Source organism: Sander lucioperca, chromosome 12, assembly GCF_008315115.2.
Source record: "Sander lucioperca isolate FBNREF2018 chromosome 12, SLUC_FBN_1.2, whole genome shotgun sequence".
NCBI classification, from domain to species: Eukaryota; Metazoa; Chordata; class Actinopteri; order Perciformes; family Percidae; genus Sander; species Sander lucioperca.
The window spans coordinates 37,379,047-37,395,801 of NC_050184.1; the positions used below are offsets into that span (position 1 = coordinate 37,379,047).

A 16,755-nucleotide genomic window follows, 5' to 3' on the forward strand; every position below is an offset into this window, starting at 1 on the left:
AAATATTCACACATGCTGAAATAATCAAATATGTAATTTACATTTCAATCAAAATCTAAATTTCAGCCGAAATTGAGTGTTAGCATACGGTTCGCTCCAACAGCATGTTGTTGGCATGACAAAGGTTGCGCTTCTACAGTTTCCCTGGCACATGTTGCTTGGCATGATAATGTTTGGAATGTCGAATAGTGTTTTGCAACCGTTTGCAGCACTGCTTGTCAGAGAACAAGCAGTCACGGTGAGCCACGCCTATTGTCCATGTGTTTCATCCTCCAATCTCTCCATCCCTGCACACCATACGCTCCGTATTTTGCATAAAATGTGTATCAGTAGGGCAGCGCTGTCCCCTGCACATGCAGAGCGCACATGTAGCGTGGCTTTGCTGAACACATACCACGGTCGAATAAGCGCATCAAACTCCCCTCCGCTCCAGATCCCTGCCAATGAAAACGCACAAAAGCGTGAAGGAGAGAGAGAACGGACTCCGCGAGATACAGAGTGAGCCAAATCCCACACAAACAGACACAACCCAAGTTATGCGAACGAAAGGGCGGTCACATTTCCTACTCACAAGCAAACGTGGTTGATGTGGGTGTTTGTATCAGTGGGTGTGTGTATGTCAAGTCTGACAGCGTTCACAGATAAGATGACACTATTTTCTTGGAATTCATGAGAATCTTTTAATCTCCGCTTGTACAACATCCCACGCGCTCGAGCCGAGGCGCAGTATCCTGAGCACAGAAGGCATCCATATAGCCTATCTTTGAGAAAACCAGTCTGTATTAGCTAAAAGAAAGACACATCTCTACAATTTACTGGGAAACAACTTTACGCGCACTGGAAACATTTCCATCACTTCTTCCCATTTTTTGCGCTCCGTGAGCAGGTGTTTCACGCAAAGCTGTTTTTTTGACTTTCTCCTGTCTTCAAAAGACTTTTGCTCCAGTCTGACATTCACGGACGTCTATCTTCAAGCCTGTTTAAATTGATCGACATCAGCAAAAGAAATGGATAACAGCCCTGGTGGTGGTAAGATTAACCAGTAAAACCATTATAATAGCAATGCTGATTTAGACACAAGAGTCAGGGTTGATTAACGGGTCATTGTTTAGCGTTTTCATTCATGTTTTTGCCGACAGTCAATAGGGGAATAGGCTAGGCTACTATTTAGTTTTGTCTAACTCAACCTAAACCTTAAATAAAACTTTAATTTAAATGTAAGAAATATTTAAGTGTCATTTCCATTATTTAGGCTATTATTTGACTGTGTAAAACATGTAAACTCCACTTTTATTTATGTGCATAATTGGCAATTGTGCAACCTTTATGTGTGAGTTCTCCCATGCATAGGTGAACGGAATATAATTTTGGTTATGTATTTTTACAAAAGTGTCTAAGTTATGTTTTATTGGTTTATGTAAATTTGCACGAGTTCGCTTCTATTTAATCACGTCAACTTGTTCCTCAATTCAACAAAAGTACAATGACTGTAAGACTTTACGCAAACTTGTCAAAAAAGTTGCTGCACTGCGTTCAAATGTTAAAACGCAGCGCCTGGACTGCAGCTCTACTGACAGCGAACCGCGACATATGTGAGACTTCCTGTTTCTCTCCATAAAAACAAACTCACGTGGAGCTACAGTAGGCTACACTGGCTGTCACATAATCATAATCTTTCAGAGCCAGAACTTTACAAACAAACTTTGGAACAAAGAAACTTTGGTGTAAAAGGCGTGTTTGTTTCTAAGGTCATTGCTGAAGTGCCTGCAGCATAAAAAGACTTCCACCCGTGAAGTGGTATTAGGCAGCGCTTTGTGAGGTCAGCCACAGGTACACATGCTTTCTGCTTTCCTCTCGTAATCGACGGTGAATCATTTACAACAGCGGCAGTCACGTTCCAGCACAGGTGATGGGCACCATGCTTATTTTATTTTTAAATGGCAGTGCATCTTTTAACTTTCCATCAGTCTTTTGTAATTTTTTTCTTCCTCCCACGATCTAAATCTAAGTGACTACCTTGAACTGGTTTCCCTGACCTTGAATGTTTCAATAAGTAATTGGAATGCACATGACTTCATTTCCCTCATGAGGTCAGTGCAGTGATTTTAACAAAGATCATAAACATCATCATAACTGGGCAAAAATATGGCTGCAGGGGCTGTATGGCTCAAAAAGTCTAGATCAAATGAGAAAGCGAGAGAGAGAGAGAGAGAGAGAGAGAGAGAGAGAGAGAGAGAGAGAGAGAGAGAGAGAGAGAGAGAGAGAGAGTGTGTGTGTGTGTGTGTGTGTGTGTGTGTGTGTGTGTGTGTTGACACAGAGCCCCTATTTCACCTGCAGAGATGATTGGGTTGTGGGGTTGGAGGGGTTGCATGTAAATGCAGAATTTACACAAAAGATGATTGTATGAGTCAATCATTAAATTGCATTTCTTATATGCCAAATACTGTAGATCAGATATATACTGTCATAACAGTTGGCCTATTATGTATTTCATCATCTTATAAATGTAATGGGGGAGTTTAGGATCAGTTGTAACAGTTTGGTCCCAAATAAAAAAAAAAATTTAAAAAAAAATCAGTAAAAAAAAAAAAAAAGTAGCTTAGTATTTGAAAATGTATAACTGTACATCTTCATTATGCAAAATGTAAGATGACTTTTGGAATGTGTAGCCTATTTGCCAAAATTAATAGTTTCATTAAACTTGTAGGCTATAGCCTACATCCTTCACCTCATGTGAGGGTCAACTACTATGGTGTGGGTGTCAGTTGTAACAAGTAGGCTATTTAGTCTTTGTTAACACCAATAGTAAATTGAGATTACATGTAGCTGCTAAATTATGCTTTTATTAAAAAACAGACCAATTGACTTTTCCCATTTTCCACTGCATAACTTCGTGCAATAAGTTCTCACTCACTACTACCTCCTCTGACACTCTGCCAGTGGAGGTTTTCTGCAAAGGAATGGAAGAAACTGAGTGGTACAACTGACTTCTTCCAACTGAACCCATTCTCTAGCCATTTAAAATATAAAAGGAGATTTTAAGAAAACAACTAAAGTGTATATTAAACATCCTAATTCACCAGTAATAAATAAAGCTATATATTAGAGAGGAATGCTATTATCATATGCATTTCCTCACAAACTTGGGCATGGCCGCCTACTGCAGCGCCTGGCTGACAGTGCAGGCGGTGCTGCTGCTGGTGCACAGTCAGACCACCTAGCCGCATAACACGCTGCTCCATTTAATTTGTCTGTTTAATTATAAGCCCCTGTCGGGCTGTGGAAGGACTGACTTCTGGCTGGAGCGCGCAGCTTCATGTCTTCCCAGTGAACGCTCGGTCAAAAGCCTCCTCACGTGCCGTCCCTCGCAGAGCCGCGTGCAACGCGTGAGATGCCTACCGGGGCCCTCCTCCCGCCGCTTCCTAGCACGGACTTTTCTGTGCTGATGCCGCCTGCGGTGATGGTGAGCTTGGTCAGTGGGTCAGCGATTCCATGCATTAACTGTTTTCTCTCTGGTCACGTTTTCCCGCCACATGCGCATTTTGCTTGTATTGAAAGCACCAGTGCGGTAAGCTAACTCGATTTTGACTCTGCAACATATATCCCTCCCTCAACTCATCGTTTCAGGGAAAACATCTGCTAAGGTTGTGTTTCAGCGGTAACGTGACTCTGTTAAACACATCTGTCCTGTCATCCGCTGCTTTCTACAAACGATGCTGAAACAGATAGCGGATTAGAAACATTGAGAGTCTGCATCTTTGTTGCGGATAAAATCGCACAATCCTGAAAAGGAAGTTTTTCAATCAACATTTGACATTAAGCAATTGTAGCCGCCACAACTGTACAACCCAGACTATTAGACTATATCCTAGATTTAAAAGCATATCCTGGTGTTTTTCCTCATGGTAACTGCATATGATGCAGCGTCAGTTTGGAGAGATGCTGGAGGCGCATACACACAATTCTACCAAGTTCCTGTGATACTGACCTACTTACACAAGTCTCAGTTAATGAAGTCTACTGCAAACACCAAAGCAGTGCTTACAGGTTGACTGTGTTCAGTAGCACAACTCTTTCTATCGGCCATTGCCTAGGCCTATATTCTACATTATTTCCTATTATTGCATAATAAACACTGCATGGCTTTATCCATAAGAAAGAAAACCACACATATGCCATGTTAATTAACTTTACACCACAAGGGCAAATAAACACTATGGTCACCTTAACTGCAAGCTATCTGTGGCTGCCTATCCATGTCCGGCATTATAAGGTGAACAAGTGAAAGTAAGAAAAGGACAAGAGAGAAACAGGGAGGAGAGGAGCTGCTGTGCCACTGCTCATGTTTCTCTGCCTGCCTCCAGATTAGTATTTGCACGGGTAGGCTAAGCTTAACATGGGCATTAAGGAAGGAATTTAATGTATTTGAAATAAATGAATACATGTAAAATTGTTCAATTTAGAAGTTGATGCCGTTTTATTCTTAATATTAGGCCTACCTAAATGTTCTGCAATGTTTGCATTAAAAACAGCAAACAACAATATCATTATGCTATGTTTTCCCTCAACCATGCTGAGGACAGTGGACAAATGTCTTTTATAACCATAAGGGGTGGCAAAATGATATACTATATAACAATAAATGTAAGAAAAAGGGAGTCTGCAATGTTTATTGTAATAACCTTTTGACGTTGACACTTGACACATGCAGGTTTTATAGTGTCCGTCCAGCACTACTCAAAAACAGAAAAAGGGATTGTTAATTGACACAGTGGCTGTAGGAGTCATTCATAGAAAATGGCTGTACATGTGAGTCTTCAGGTGGGCATGCAATGTGTCTGGGTGGATTGGGGTTTGGCCATGACTGTCTGCATATAAGCTCAGGAAGAGGTAAGGCTCAGGCCTGCATCTGCTGGGTCTGTCTATGGCTCTGGCATGAGTCAACAAAACACCAACACTTCTGGGTGAGGGATTATCCAAACATTAGAACTGAAACCAATACCTTGTGCAACATAGGGCAACACACAACACAGGGATGCATGATAAGTATGCATGATTTACATAGCCTATACAAGGCTGATGGGTTAAACCACTGTATGACATGAATTTTGGAAATTATTTGAATTGAGTTGTATGTGCCAACCAATAATTAATGACGTTTTAAATGGGACACATAATCCTTTTGAATATTAATTTAACTTGTATTATAATTTGTCATTAAACGTGTCTCTGCTGAACTCTAACTGTATACTGAGTTGTTAGTATAGGCTATTATTGCACCAGTCCAGTCCATACAGTTGAGGCTTTTCCTTTGCAAAAACGTGACTCACATTCTGCGACTGTCGCTGGCGCAGGAAGAGCAGTGGCTGAGACTTAGTGCCACCTCACGCCCGGGGAGCTTCCCAGTCAGCATGTGTTTGTAAACACAGATCTGACTTCAGATTGTTGTGTCACGAGACTGCGGATTTGGTTCGGGCAGTAACCGTGTCAGGAGACCATGCATGTGAGGCAGCGGTCAGGTGTTGTGCTGTTAGCTGACGCTGGGCACGGTGCCAGGGAATCGAGGCTATTATTGGAGCGGAGGAAGCAGCAGACCCCGCAGACACGTGAGGCCATATCTCAGCTCGCATGACTAGAGAGAGAGAGAGAGAGAGATAGAGAGAGAGAGAGAGAGAGAGAGAGAGAGAGACTTCAGAAATAGCCACAGCTGAACGATATAAAAAAAACATTCCACATATTTAAACGGTTCCTATAGGGTATAAATACTGCATTAGCATGACGCAGGAATTATTTTCAAAAAGTAGCTCTTCGTTGGTGCTTCTACCGGAAGCCTGCCTGTTTTGTTGCTGTGCTACCAACAGTAGGCTATTTTTAGCGCTCACTTTCTTCTTTACTTCAACATTACGCCCATTGCACTAAAGGATGCGGCAACGCGTTGACCAAGAACTTGTGCAGTTAGCCTACATCACATTGCATCCAAAGTTGTAGAGTAGCTGAACGGGTTTTAAGGAAATATGGATGGCCAACTATCACATGTATGGGGCACACAAAATAATAACAATAATGTCACTTCTTATCAATATGTGAATGACGCATGCTTGAATTATGAGTTTTTACTCAAATTTGAATCACCTGCCCCCAAACTCTCAGCTCAGAGGTCTGATGTCCTCCATTATTTCCCTTGTCTGCAGGAGTCATCCTCTATGCAGGGTCCTCTGGCAGCTCCAGTCCCAGCCCCGGCAGCCCTGGCAGCCCCTCCAGTGGGTACCAGACACAGTCACCTTCTTCACACTCCCAGCCCTCATCACCAGAGGAGGGTGCCTTCACAGAGATTGGGGCGTTGAAATGTAGGGCAGCTGGGTGCACCACATCATCCTCCAAACTGATATTTCAGTTCCCAGAGGTCTACAGTGCACCCCCAGTGGCAGCCACTCCACAGCATACCTATGCACACCCCATTGCAGGAAAGAGGCCATGCGGGTTCACAGGAACTTTCACAAGTAAATGTTTCCTTACTGTCGATATGCATAAAGCTATTATTATACCTTGATTGAAGTTTTTGCAGTTTATCTAACAATCGGTTTACCCTTCCTCAGAGACCGGTGGAATGGTCCTGCTTTGCAAAGTCTGTGGGGACATTGCATCTGGTTTCCACTATGGAGTGCATGCATGTGAGGGTTGCAAGGTAAGCCCCTGATCAGAAAATGACATGGAGTGATTCAACAATATGTTGCTTTTAGTGCAGCAGTTTCACGTGATTTCTTTTTCGTTTCAGGGTTTTTTCCGTCGCAGCATCCAGCAGAACATCAACTACAAGATGTGTGTGAAGAATGAGAACTGTCTAATCATGCGCATGAACCGCAACCGGTGCCAGCACTGCCGCTTCAAGAAATGCCTCTCTGTTGGCATGTCAAGAGATGGTGAGACATCCTGACACATTTTTAAGGCCCTCATGCAGTTCTGCCAGAATGCCACAGTGCTCCGATTAGCCAAAGCAGCAGGGAAATGGATGGCCTGAAAGAGGCACAATACTCATATGTAGGTCTGTTTGAAAGATGTAATGCGGAAGGACTTTTGAGGTCATCGTGCCAGTAGCGCAGTCACTCACTTCATCAGCAGACCTGCACCTGCCTTGCCCTTCTACAGTGTCACTGCACTGCCAAAGCTTACAATCTGGCTTTGAATTACTCTCTTAAGTTTCTAAGTGTCTTTCACCTGCCCTTTGCAGCATCTTCCCACAATACTCTTACCTCTTTGCTCTTGTTTAGTATAGCCCCTCCCCCCCCATGTCCCCACCATGTTCCCTCAGCTCTCTTGCATCTCCCTCTCAGACAATGATTTATGAGGAGAGGAGCCTTGAAGTCCCCGAAGCTATCTATCATCTGGAAAACTGCAGCAAACACAGGAATTATTTTAGGAAATTGGAACAGGGTCAACTGGATTACCTTGTGCATGCCCATGGAACATCTTACTGCAATTAATGAGGGATAGGGCAACAATTAAGCAAGGGATGCAGAAAACAGTTGTGACAGACTTTATCAGGCGTAATGCTCACATCACCGAGTTTTAGTTTTGAACACTGATTGATCACCTATCATCACAGATTAAGGAAACAGCTGGGCTGACCTAGAAAAACAATACAAAATTGGGCCTATAGTGTACTCATACATCATGACCTACTTGGTGTATTCTGCCTGCCTTCTTCCTCTCAATGTGGTTTCTGCTTATCTCCACCCTCCAGTATACTCTGCATTGCCTAATCTAGTAAATAGGTCAGTGTTATTTCAGCAGGTGTTTGACACTTCTGCTTCACAGAGAAAATAGTGTGGCAAAATGCATCTTAATAAGAGAACAAACAGTCAGGTCGACCCTCTTAGAGGAGATTGCCGAAAGTGTTGAGGACCACAACCTAGAAACCCCTTTTTGCTCTGCTTCAATCATTACGAAAACAGGAAAACCGCATGCAACTGCCTGCAGCCCACAATAAATAGTACACCCAGATTTCACACCAGGCAGCTGTGTGACTTTGGCTCTGCAGTGTAGGAGAAATCTTAAGTCCGTTAGCATGATGGCACACTTTTCTTCCTCTAACCAGAGCATCATTTTTAGAGCGACAACTCACTAGTCCACATTTGTTTCTTTTTAACCATGATGAAAGGGATTAATCTCATGCCACATTATTGGCCCCATCCTCATCAAGGGACCCTACTGGCAATGAACAGATTACTGTATATTTGGTAAACATAGCAATATCTACTGTGCATATTACACAACCAAGCAAATCAACTCACTTGACCCAACACTGTAGCTTTATGTTTTCATGTAAAGTGCTTATGTTTAACAAATGGGTATAACAGTACATTGCTTTACAAATAGTATTGCTGCTATGCAAAATGTTCTGCTACACTTGAAATATTCAGATATGCTACACTTGCAAAAGTCTTTGAAGCTGTACCAGCTGAACTTCTGCCTTATCTAACTCCACCTTGCACACACGCACAGACACACGCGCACTCACTTTCCATGCATCACCGCCTCTCATGTCAGTCCTCTTGATATTCTTACTACTGTGTCAAGCCCACCTCTCTTTTATCCTTCTCTCTCCCATAATCTCAGTGCCAGTGACATCATGCTCATGTTGCCCCACTGCCCTACTTACAAATGCAGGAAGGGAGTGGGAGAGGAGGGAGACAGGGGTTGATAGAGGAGAGGATGAGGCAGATGGTAGCAGGGGGTCTATGAATAGCCTCTCCAGCTGATGGTTACTGTGGGAAGGGGGGTGGGGATATTGGTGAAGAGAGGGAAGTTTCATCTCACAACTTACTTGATTCTCCTTAAAATCATTCAACACTTTAAGAGATGTCGTGCTTTTGATGTGTGCGTGTGTATAAAGAGGTGTAAAAGGTAACTTTTGCCATGCTTAGCTTTAATTTATAGTCACCTTTAACAGTAGCATTCCTGTCTTTCCTAAAGGGCACCACTGTATAGCAAAAAACAAACAAACAAATGTGTCTAGTATAAATGTCCATGTTGTCACAATGACTGAGAGCTGATCTGTCCACACTGCTCGTGTCTTCCCTAGCTGTGCGTTTTGGCCGCATCCCCAAGAGAGAAAAGCAGCGACTTCTGGATGAGATGCAGAGCTACATGAACAGCCTAAATGAGTCAGCTGCCGTGGACGTGGACTCACCCTCAGCGAGGAACACTCCCAGCACCCCAGAAGATGGCAACTCAAAAGAGGCCATTGGCGCCATCTCCAGAGCCTACCGTGACATCTTCACTAGCAGCAACAGCCAAGGGAGAGCAGCCGAGAGGGCTAACATCACCACCAACAATAACACGTCTACCTTTTCTCAGGATGCCAGTTTTACCCAAGTCTCCTCTCTCCCCACCTCCGCCCAAAGTTATCAGTCTTGCCCTGTTGCGGCTGCCACTCTATGCCCAGCTACCCCTAACGACAAACAACCTACGTTTCACAATGTGGACAACAATCGTTACACCTACTTAGTGTCAACAAATCAGAATCATGATCAGTCTAACAGTACAACCTCTCAAAGGGGCAGCTCTGCCAATAATAACAGTTTTCACAATGCAGGAAGTACCCAAAATCAGCCCTCCTGCCCATGGAAATTAGCTTCAGGAGCTAAAGTGCTGGTAAGTTTAGGAAGCATACTAAATTAGATCAAGACTCTTGTGATACATCTTGTCTGACAAACAACTTATGATTCTTTCTGTCTTTCTCTAAGGCCTGTCCTCTCAATGCGTGGCCTGTGTCAGGGGCAGAGCGCACGAGTCAGGAGATATGGGAATCCTTCTCACAGTGTTTCACTCCTGCTGTCAAGGAAGTGGTAGAGTTTGCCAAGGGCATCCCAGGATTTCAAGAGCTTAGCCAACAAGACCAGGTCATGTTGCTCAAATCAGGCACCTTCCAGGTAATGACATACATTTCAGATGATTTATTTAAAATATGTGACTCCTTCTTTGTGAGTCCAAATGTATTATTGATGCAAGTATTTGTCTCAAACTCTTTTTGTTCCTCTATTTTTTCTCTGTTTTGTGTGTGTTAAGGTTCTGATGGTGAGGTTCTGCACCTTGTTCAATGCTGAGGAGCGTACAGTGACCTTCCTGAATGGCCAAACTTACCCCCTGTCCACCCTGCAAGCTTTGGGCATGGGCTCTCTGCTGGACGCGATGTTTGAGTTCAGTGAGAAGTTGAGCTCCCTGGGGCTAGAGCCTGATGAAATGGCACTCTTTATGGCTGTGGTTCTAGTCTCTGCAGGTGAGAAAAAGGCACTATTTACTAGTGATGGTCAAATGAAGCTTCATGAACCATTTTCTTTATTTTCTGAGCTCACTAGATGGTGCTCTCTGTTCAAAGAAAAAGGTTAAAGGAATGGCAATTCAGTGTGTTTTCAACCCTTTGTTGAAGAGAGAGCCCCATCTAGTGGGCTCAGAAAAAAAGAGAAAATGGTTCACGAAGCTTCACTTGGCCATCACTACTATTTATTTCACGAGTAGGAAAACAGTGAGTGACAAAAGCTGGTAATGAACCAATAATGCAGTAACTGTGTCTGTCAACCATTCACACTGGCATCCCTCTATGCTCCTCAGATGGTTCTGGCATCTCTAACATGCGGGCTGTGGAGCAGCTACAAGAGGGTCTGATCCGTGCCCTACGGTCACTGATTACTCGCCGTCGCCCAGATGACAGCACCCTCTTCCCCAAACTCCTCCTGCGCCTGCCAGACCTGTGCACCCTCAACAACATGCACTCCGACAAACTGTTGGCCTTTCGCATTGACCCTTGAGCAGGCCGCTTGTTCACAGGGACACAAACTGTTTTACAGAATACGGGGTCCACCACACACACGTGCACTGATTTTATCTACTAAGGACAGGACTTCCTTGAAAATTGAGAAACAAGGAATTGTGCAATCTAAGGGGTGGTTTTCAAAAGGATAAATGAGGGCAGTAGCGGACATATATTTGACTCACTATTGATCTTAATGCTATGTTTTGGGACAAATAACACACAAACTCATGTATACACATAAACCTCAACAACTCTTGAGACATTATTCCAGTATTATCATATAGATTTAGTATTACCATTCTGGACAAATCATGTGTGCACTTTCTCATTATATCAAGTGTACTTAAGAATAAAAGCCAGTTCACTTCTGTGTATTCCTTAAGACGTACAATATCGACAGGCCATCACTAAGCAGCTGCTGAAAGACATTGTTACTTAGGGACCATTATTGGTGATTGACTATGTCAGTATGTGTTCAAGAGAAAGGGAACCTGTATAATAATACATAGCGAAATCTGAAATATTAAGGCAATTGTGTATCACTGTTTCACAAACATACCATCTGCATTAGTACTAGAAAGAGACCAGTATTTTAATGTGTCACTTGTACACAAGGGGATGCATTCTGTCTCATACGATTTTTGACTAATCTTCCAGAAAACATTTGGCACACCTTGGGTTTAAATATGCCAACTTCATAAGTCAATGGCATTTTGTATTATTTCACAAAAATAGTGTGTCTGCGTCACTATATTGTATAACAACGACTGATGGAGGAGCCCCATGCATGTTGGGTTTATTAATTACTCTATTTTTTTTGTTGCTGTAAATATTATGTTACCCTATGTCTGTGTATCAATGACTGAATTGATGTGATGGATTGGACAGATGAGTTCGGTATAAAGAAGAATGTACTGACCTTGGTGGGGGTTTGACCATGCCAAGGGGGCTTTGCACAGGAGAATATTTAGTAGGGATTCTCTGATGGCTTCAACACACTTCCTGTTATCAGATGATGTAACCAACCAGCATAATCCCTGAAATCACCAGCACTCACTCCACATGCACCCAGCTTTCTCTGCCCCCAATGTTTGTCATACAAACACAAGAGATATTTTTGGGTGAGAGATATTATTTGATGGGTCTTCTCACTGTTTGCTTGTTTGATTAATGCTGACTGAGCATCTTGTACATTTTGTAAATATTTCTTCCTAAATAGAAATTATATAATGATATAAAGTTTGAATTATGTATTATTTTGCTTGTGTGTCATTTTATGTCAATTCAGGCAAAATGCAGTAAAGAAGATTTGGTTAGGACAAGCAGTGGAAAGTAACTAGGTACATTTACTCTAAAGTATCGCACTTACGTACAGTTTTGAGGTAGCCTACTTGCTGCTTTTATGCTGCTTTATTCTTCTACTCTATATTTTAGGTGGAAATACTGTATGTTTTACTCCACTACATTTATTTAACAGCCATATTTAACTAGTTACTTTGCAGATTAAGATTTCACATAAAACATAGTATTATAAAATATAACACATTTTAAAGATTAAACCACTGGTTCCCAATATTTTCTACTTTTTGATTTCCCCTCAAAGTTCTTGCATAGTTTCATTTCAATAACGTATTAAGGTCCAAAAGGTACAATCACTGAATATTTCACACACAAAAAAATAAAAGATTAAAAATGGTCCAGAAAATAAATACAAATGTGTGCAGCTGAAATTTGTTTTTCTTCTTCTTTCCTCTCCCATTAAACATTTCATGACCCCTCAGATTTATCTCGGAGGAGCCCCACTCCTAGGAACCCCTAGACTAAACTACCCGAATTGTAAATAAGGAAGTTAAATCTTTCTCCACCTCAACCAGCTACAATAAAATGCACAATGATGCATCAGTATAGGCATCTAATAATGACATATATAATAACATATCAGTCACAGGGGACACTTTACTGCAGAACAATCAGCCTTTACTTTTACATTTGATATTTAGCCTAGTTAAGTAGGATTTTGGATGTACAGTCCTCCAACTTGTAATATAGTATTTCTACATTGCGGTATTGGTAGCCTACTAATGGATTTGGGTACTTATGCCACCACTGGTTAGGACTGCATCTCAGAAATGAAATGAGTAACACAAAAGTAACACAATATACCTGTGTGTTGTTAGGGTGTGCATGTTAAGAGTCACTAAGAGGGGTAATTGCCTTCATAGCTAGAAATCTAGGTCAGAGAGAGAACAACAACGTAAGTAATTGTCAATAAGCTTAGGCTTCAGGAGTCTGTGTGCCGATTTCATCAAAAACATGGAAAAAACTTCTCAGGAACTACTTAGTCTACTTCAAATAACGAACTATTAATCCATGAATCAAATCCAACCTTAAGAGTAGACTGGCCCTCTGAGAAAGTTGCAATATGGGAAGAAACAACTTTCTCCTAACGTTACCCTGGAAATCAGAAGGCAAATGATGGGTCGCCACCTTGTGGTGAAATAATATACCCAGGATCCCGGAAGTGAATGGTCTGTTTGCTACCATCATAGACAGTTAAAGAGGCTACCATATCAAAAACCATCACTTAGTTATGTTTAATGTTATCACTTTTGTACATCGTGGTGTAACTAATATGGGACCGCTGTCAAATGGCACGGTAAGATGTATAATGTATGTTACAGTATAGTGGAAAACATATGATAGAATAGTGACGCAAGTTACGATAGCACTAGCTTGTAGGCTAGCGTTAGCTATATAACAATAGCTTCTAGGTGCTAGCGTTATATGTTTTTAAGTAAACAAACCTGAACTGTCACAAGTCAAGCGTTCTGTCATTGACGAGTAAAGTTATCCTAATACTCTACTGCCGTAATAACTGGCTTATGTCTTCTTTGTTATGTAGTTAACTTTAAATACCTAAAAGTAAAAGCTTATTAGCCACGTTAGCTACGAATTACTAACAAAGCTAACTTATTCAGTGGTAACGTCCAACGCTCTTCTTTCTGTCTTCACTTCTCTCCACAGGTGCTGAGAAATAGAAAGAAGAGAGCTGAAAACGCCCCAGGACCTCAGGTTTGACTTCAAGTGGGTGCAGTTAATCACACCATGTTGGTGACAGCATATTTTGCCATAATTTTCCTGCTTGCCCTGTGTGTTGGCCTCGAGCTCATAGCACGCCACCTCACCCCACCTCAGTCTACTCCTACTGCTGTAGCCAACCCAGTTTTCCGTCGCTTCCAGACTATATTCCTCCGGGCATATCTTTTGGCTTTGTGGGCAGACTGGCTCCAGGGTCCTTACCTCTACAAACTGTACCGCCACTACAGCTTCCTGGAATCCCAAATAGCCATCTTATATGTGTGTGGCCTGGCCTCCTGTGTTCTGTTTGCTCCTTTTTCCGGCTGGCTCCCGCAAGTCTTGGGCCGCAGACAGACATGTCTTCTCTTCTGCCTGTCCTATTCTGCTTGTTGTCTCACCAAGCTGTCCACAGACTACTTTGTTTTGATTGTGGGTCGGATCCTGGGGGGTCTGTCCACATCCCTGCTTACCACCACATTTGAATCCTGGTATGTGCACCGCCATGTAGACGTTCACGATTTCCCCAAGGAGTGGATCCCTAGTACCTTCACCAAAGCTGCTACCTGGAATCATGGGCTCGCTGTGGGAGCAGGGCTGGTGGCTAACTTGCTGACTGAATGGCTCCACCTGGGGCCAGTGGCTCCATTTCTCCTGGCTGTCCCCTGCTTGGTGTGCTGTGGCTGGGTGGTGCTAACAGACTGGGGCAAGGAAGAGGCCGAAGAAGGCCCTGAAGGGGACAAACAAAAACTACTTCTTGGCCCTCCAAATGGAGGTGGGACCCGTTTGTCTGCGAGGGCCCGTTTCTCACGCAGCTGCCATGAAGCCTTGCGCTGCCTGCTGTCAGACAGGAGAGTCATGCTCTTAGGTGGAGTGCAGGCTCTGTTTGAAAGTGTCCTATATATTTTTGTTTTCCTGTGGACCCCAGTACTGGACCCTCATGGGCCTCCTTTGGGAATCGTGTTCTCTTGCCTGATGGCTTCTAGCCTGGCTGGCTCCTTGCTCTACCGCCTAGCCACCTCCACACGCTACCGTCTACAGCCTGGCCATGTTCTCTGCCTGGCTGTGCTGATGGCCTTCTTCTCCTTCTTCATGCTGACCTTCTCCACCGTCCCAGGCCAACCTAGACCTCATGAATCATTTCTGGCCTTCCTGTTGCTGGAACTGGCCTGTGGGCTCTACTTCCCTGCAGTCAGCTTTCTCCAGAGCAGGGTGATCCCAGAGGAGAAGCGGGCCGGTGTGCTGGCCTGGTTCCGGCTGCCTCTGCACCTGCTGGCCTGCCTAGGGCTGCTGGCACTTCATGGAGAGATATCAGGAACAGGTGGAGGGGAGGAGGGCAGTGGAACCAGACACATGTTTGGAGGCTGTGCAGTCATGATGCTGGCAGCTTTGATGGCTGTAGTCAGTCTGTTCACGCTGGGCAGAAACGACACAGACCTAAGACTGGAAGGAACCAGAGGGGAGGGGGAGATGTATTGATGAGATGGACCACAATTACAGGGTTTTCCTGGCTCAGAATGGGCCTTTTTTACACTGTTGACGCTTCGTTTTACTTTTGTCAACATAAAGCCCTACAAAAGTCAGCAAAAAGTTCCTAAACCATAGAATTTAGCAAATCAAGCAAAACAAAGATTACATTTTTAAAAGCAGGCTACCACACAGCCAACTCACAGCCACCTGAGTGTTGCGTAATTGCAGTTTGAAAAAGTTTCCTGTCTTTTTGGTTTGGTGCACAACTAGGCGGGCCAAAATGTATTGTGAACTTAAATTGATATGCGGGCCGGATACAAATTTGTGATGAGCTGGGTTCGGCCTGCGGGCCTTGAGTTTGACACCTGTGGGGTACAGTAAACAAAACGAGTCTGTGCTATGCATTTCCCTATTTCTGACAATTTGATAAACAGAAATGTATATTATGCTTGAGTAAAAAAGTATCCCAATTAACAAACGGGTTAAGAGAAATAATAATCATATTCTATTTTATTTATAGTATCAAATCATAACAAGATGATAACATAACAAGAGTTATCTCAAGACACTTTACAGATAGAGTAGGTCTAGACCACACTCTATAATTTACAAAGACCCAACAATTCCAGTAATAAAAAGAGCAAGCATTTAGTGCGACAGTGGTGAGGAAAAACTCCATTTAGCACTCATAGTTTATGTTCTGCTTGTTGTTTGGTAAATTACTCTTAAACACATTCGGAGAGGATTTGAATTGCTGTTTTTATTCTCAATTCTTATCATCTTGGTGCTGGTGATTTTCCTTTTAGGGCTGGCTAAAACCTCTTTGGGGGGCGCCAAATATTCCTCTATGCAGGAAAACCCTGCATATACATTTCTGCTTGACTGGTTTCAGATGTACTGTGCCAGTTTTGTGAGACTAAAAGTAGCGACGTGTTAAATAGGAATAGTCAAAAGTCTATATTTTGCCAAATTTTTAAGTGAATGAAATCAACATCCAAATGGGGTGTTTTGGTATATTTAAATGTTGCCTTGTTACTTCTTTTTGTTGTTTTTTGGGAGAGACTTTTACAAATCCTGTCTGTGTAGGGATGCTTTAGAAACATGGCCATATCAACCTACATTTATCAAGTAAACTGCTGAAATGTCCATTCCATAAACCATTCCAAATAAGACATTATTGCCTCACTATGTCCACCTTTAGGGAGACAGGGTGATGGGATTGACAGGATGTTATTAATCTCACCTGTCAATATCCTCATGAGGATCAGTCATATAGTAGTTTGATCATATGTTTCATCATAATGTTTAAATCAGAGTTTACAGAGAGCTCAATAAAAATCCAAAGAAATAAGGTCATGACTAGCATGTAGACCAGTATCTGAATGTCAATTCTTACA

General features: G+C 42.7%; 2 protein-coding genes across 3 annotated transcripts; both read left to right on the forward strand.

Moving 5' to 3' along the window:
• Positions 1-359: 359 nt before the first annotated feature.
• nr1d4a (nuclear receptor subfamily 1, group D, member 4a) lies at positions 360-12,070 on the forward strand. 2 transcript variants are annotated; one of them, XM_036007922.1, is made up of 8 exons: positions 360-1,029; positions 6,192-6,500; positions 6,597-6,685; positions 6,776-6,920; positions 9,083-9,654; positions 9,747-9,932; positions 10,069-10,279; positions 10,612-12,070. In XM_036007922.1, exons 1-8 carry the CDS (start codon positions 1,008-1,010, stop codon positions 10,806-10,808), a joined length of 1,731 nt encoding a protein of 576 aa, XP_035863815.1. In that variant the 5' UTR covers positions 360-1,007; the 3' UTR covers positions 10,809-12,070. The 2 variants fall into 2 exon arrangements, with proteins under 2 accessions (XP_035863815.1, XP_031139134.2); XM_031283274.2 differs by lacking the exon at positions 360-1,029 and adding an exon at positions 4,529-5,606.
• Positions 12,071-13,332: 1,262 nt separating this feature from the next.
• Positions 13,333-15,504, forward strand: mfsd5 (major facilitator superfamily domain containing 5). The gene is made up of 2 exons (XM_031283305.2): positions 13,333-13,469; positions 13,838-15,504. Exon 2 carries the CDS (start codon positions 13,919-13,921, stop codon positions 15,365-15,367), a length of 1,449 nt encoding a protein of 482 aa, XP_031139165.1. The 5' UTR covers positions 13,333-13,469; positions 13,838-13,918; the 3' UTR covers positions 15,368-15,504.
• The last annotated feature ends 1,251 nt before the right edge of the window (positions 15,505-16,755 follow it).

What these genes read in the sequence shown, in the direction of transcription:
- mfsd5 (XM_031283305.2), top strand. Translation starts at nt 13,919, where the DNA reads ATGTTGGTGACAGCATATTTTGCCATAATTTTCCTGCTTGCCCTGTGT.
- nr1d4a (XM_031283274.2), top strand. Translation starts at nt 5,498, where the DNA reads ATGCATGTGAGGCAGCGGTCAGGTGTTGTGCTGTTAGCTGACGCTGGG. An exon ending in CTTCAGGAGCTAAAGTGCTG is followed by an intron (nt 9,655 to 9,746) that starts GTAAGTTTAGGA and finishes TCTTTCTCTAAG; the next exon opens with GCCTGTCCTCTCAATGCGTG. An exon ending in TCAAATCAGGCACCTTCCAG is followed by an intron (nt 9,933 to 10,068) that starts GTAATGACATAC and finishes GTGTGTGTTAAG; the next exon opens with GTTCTGATGGTGAGGTTCTG.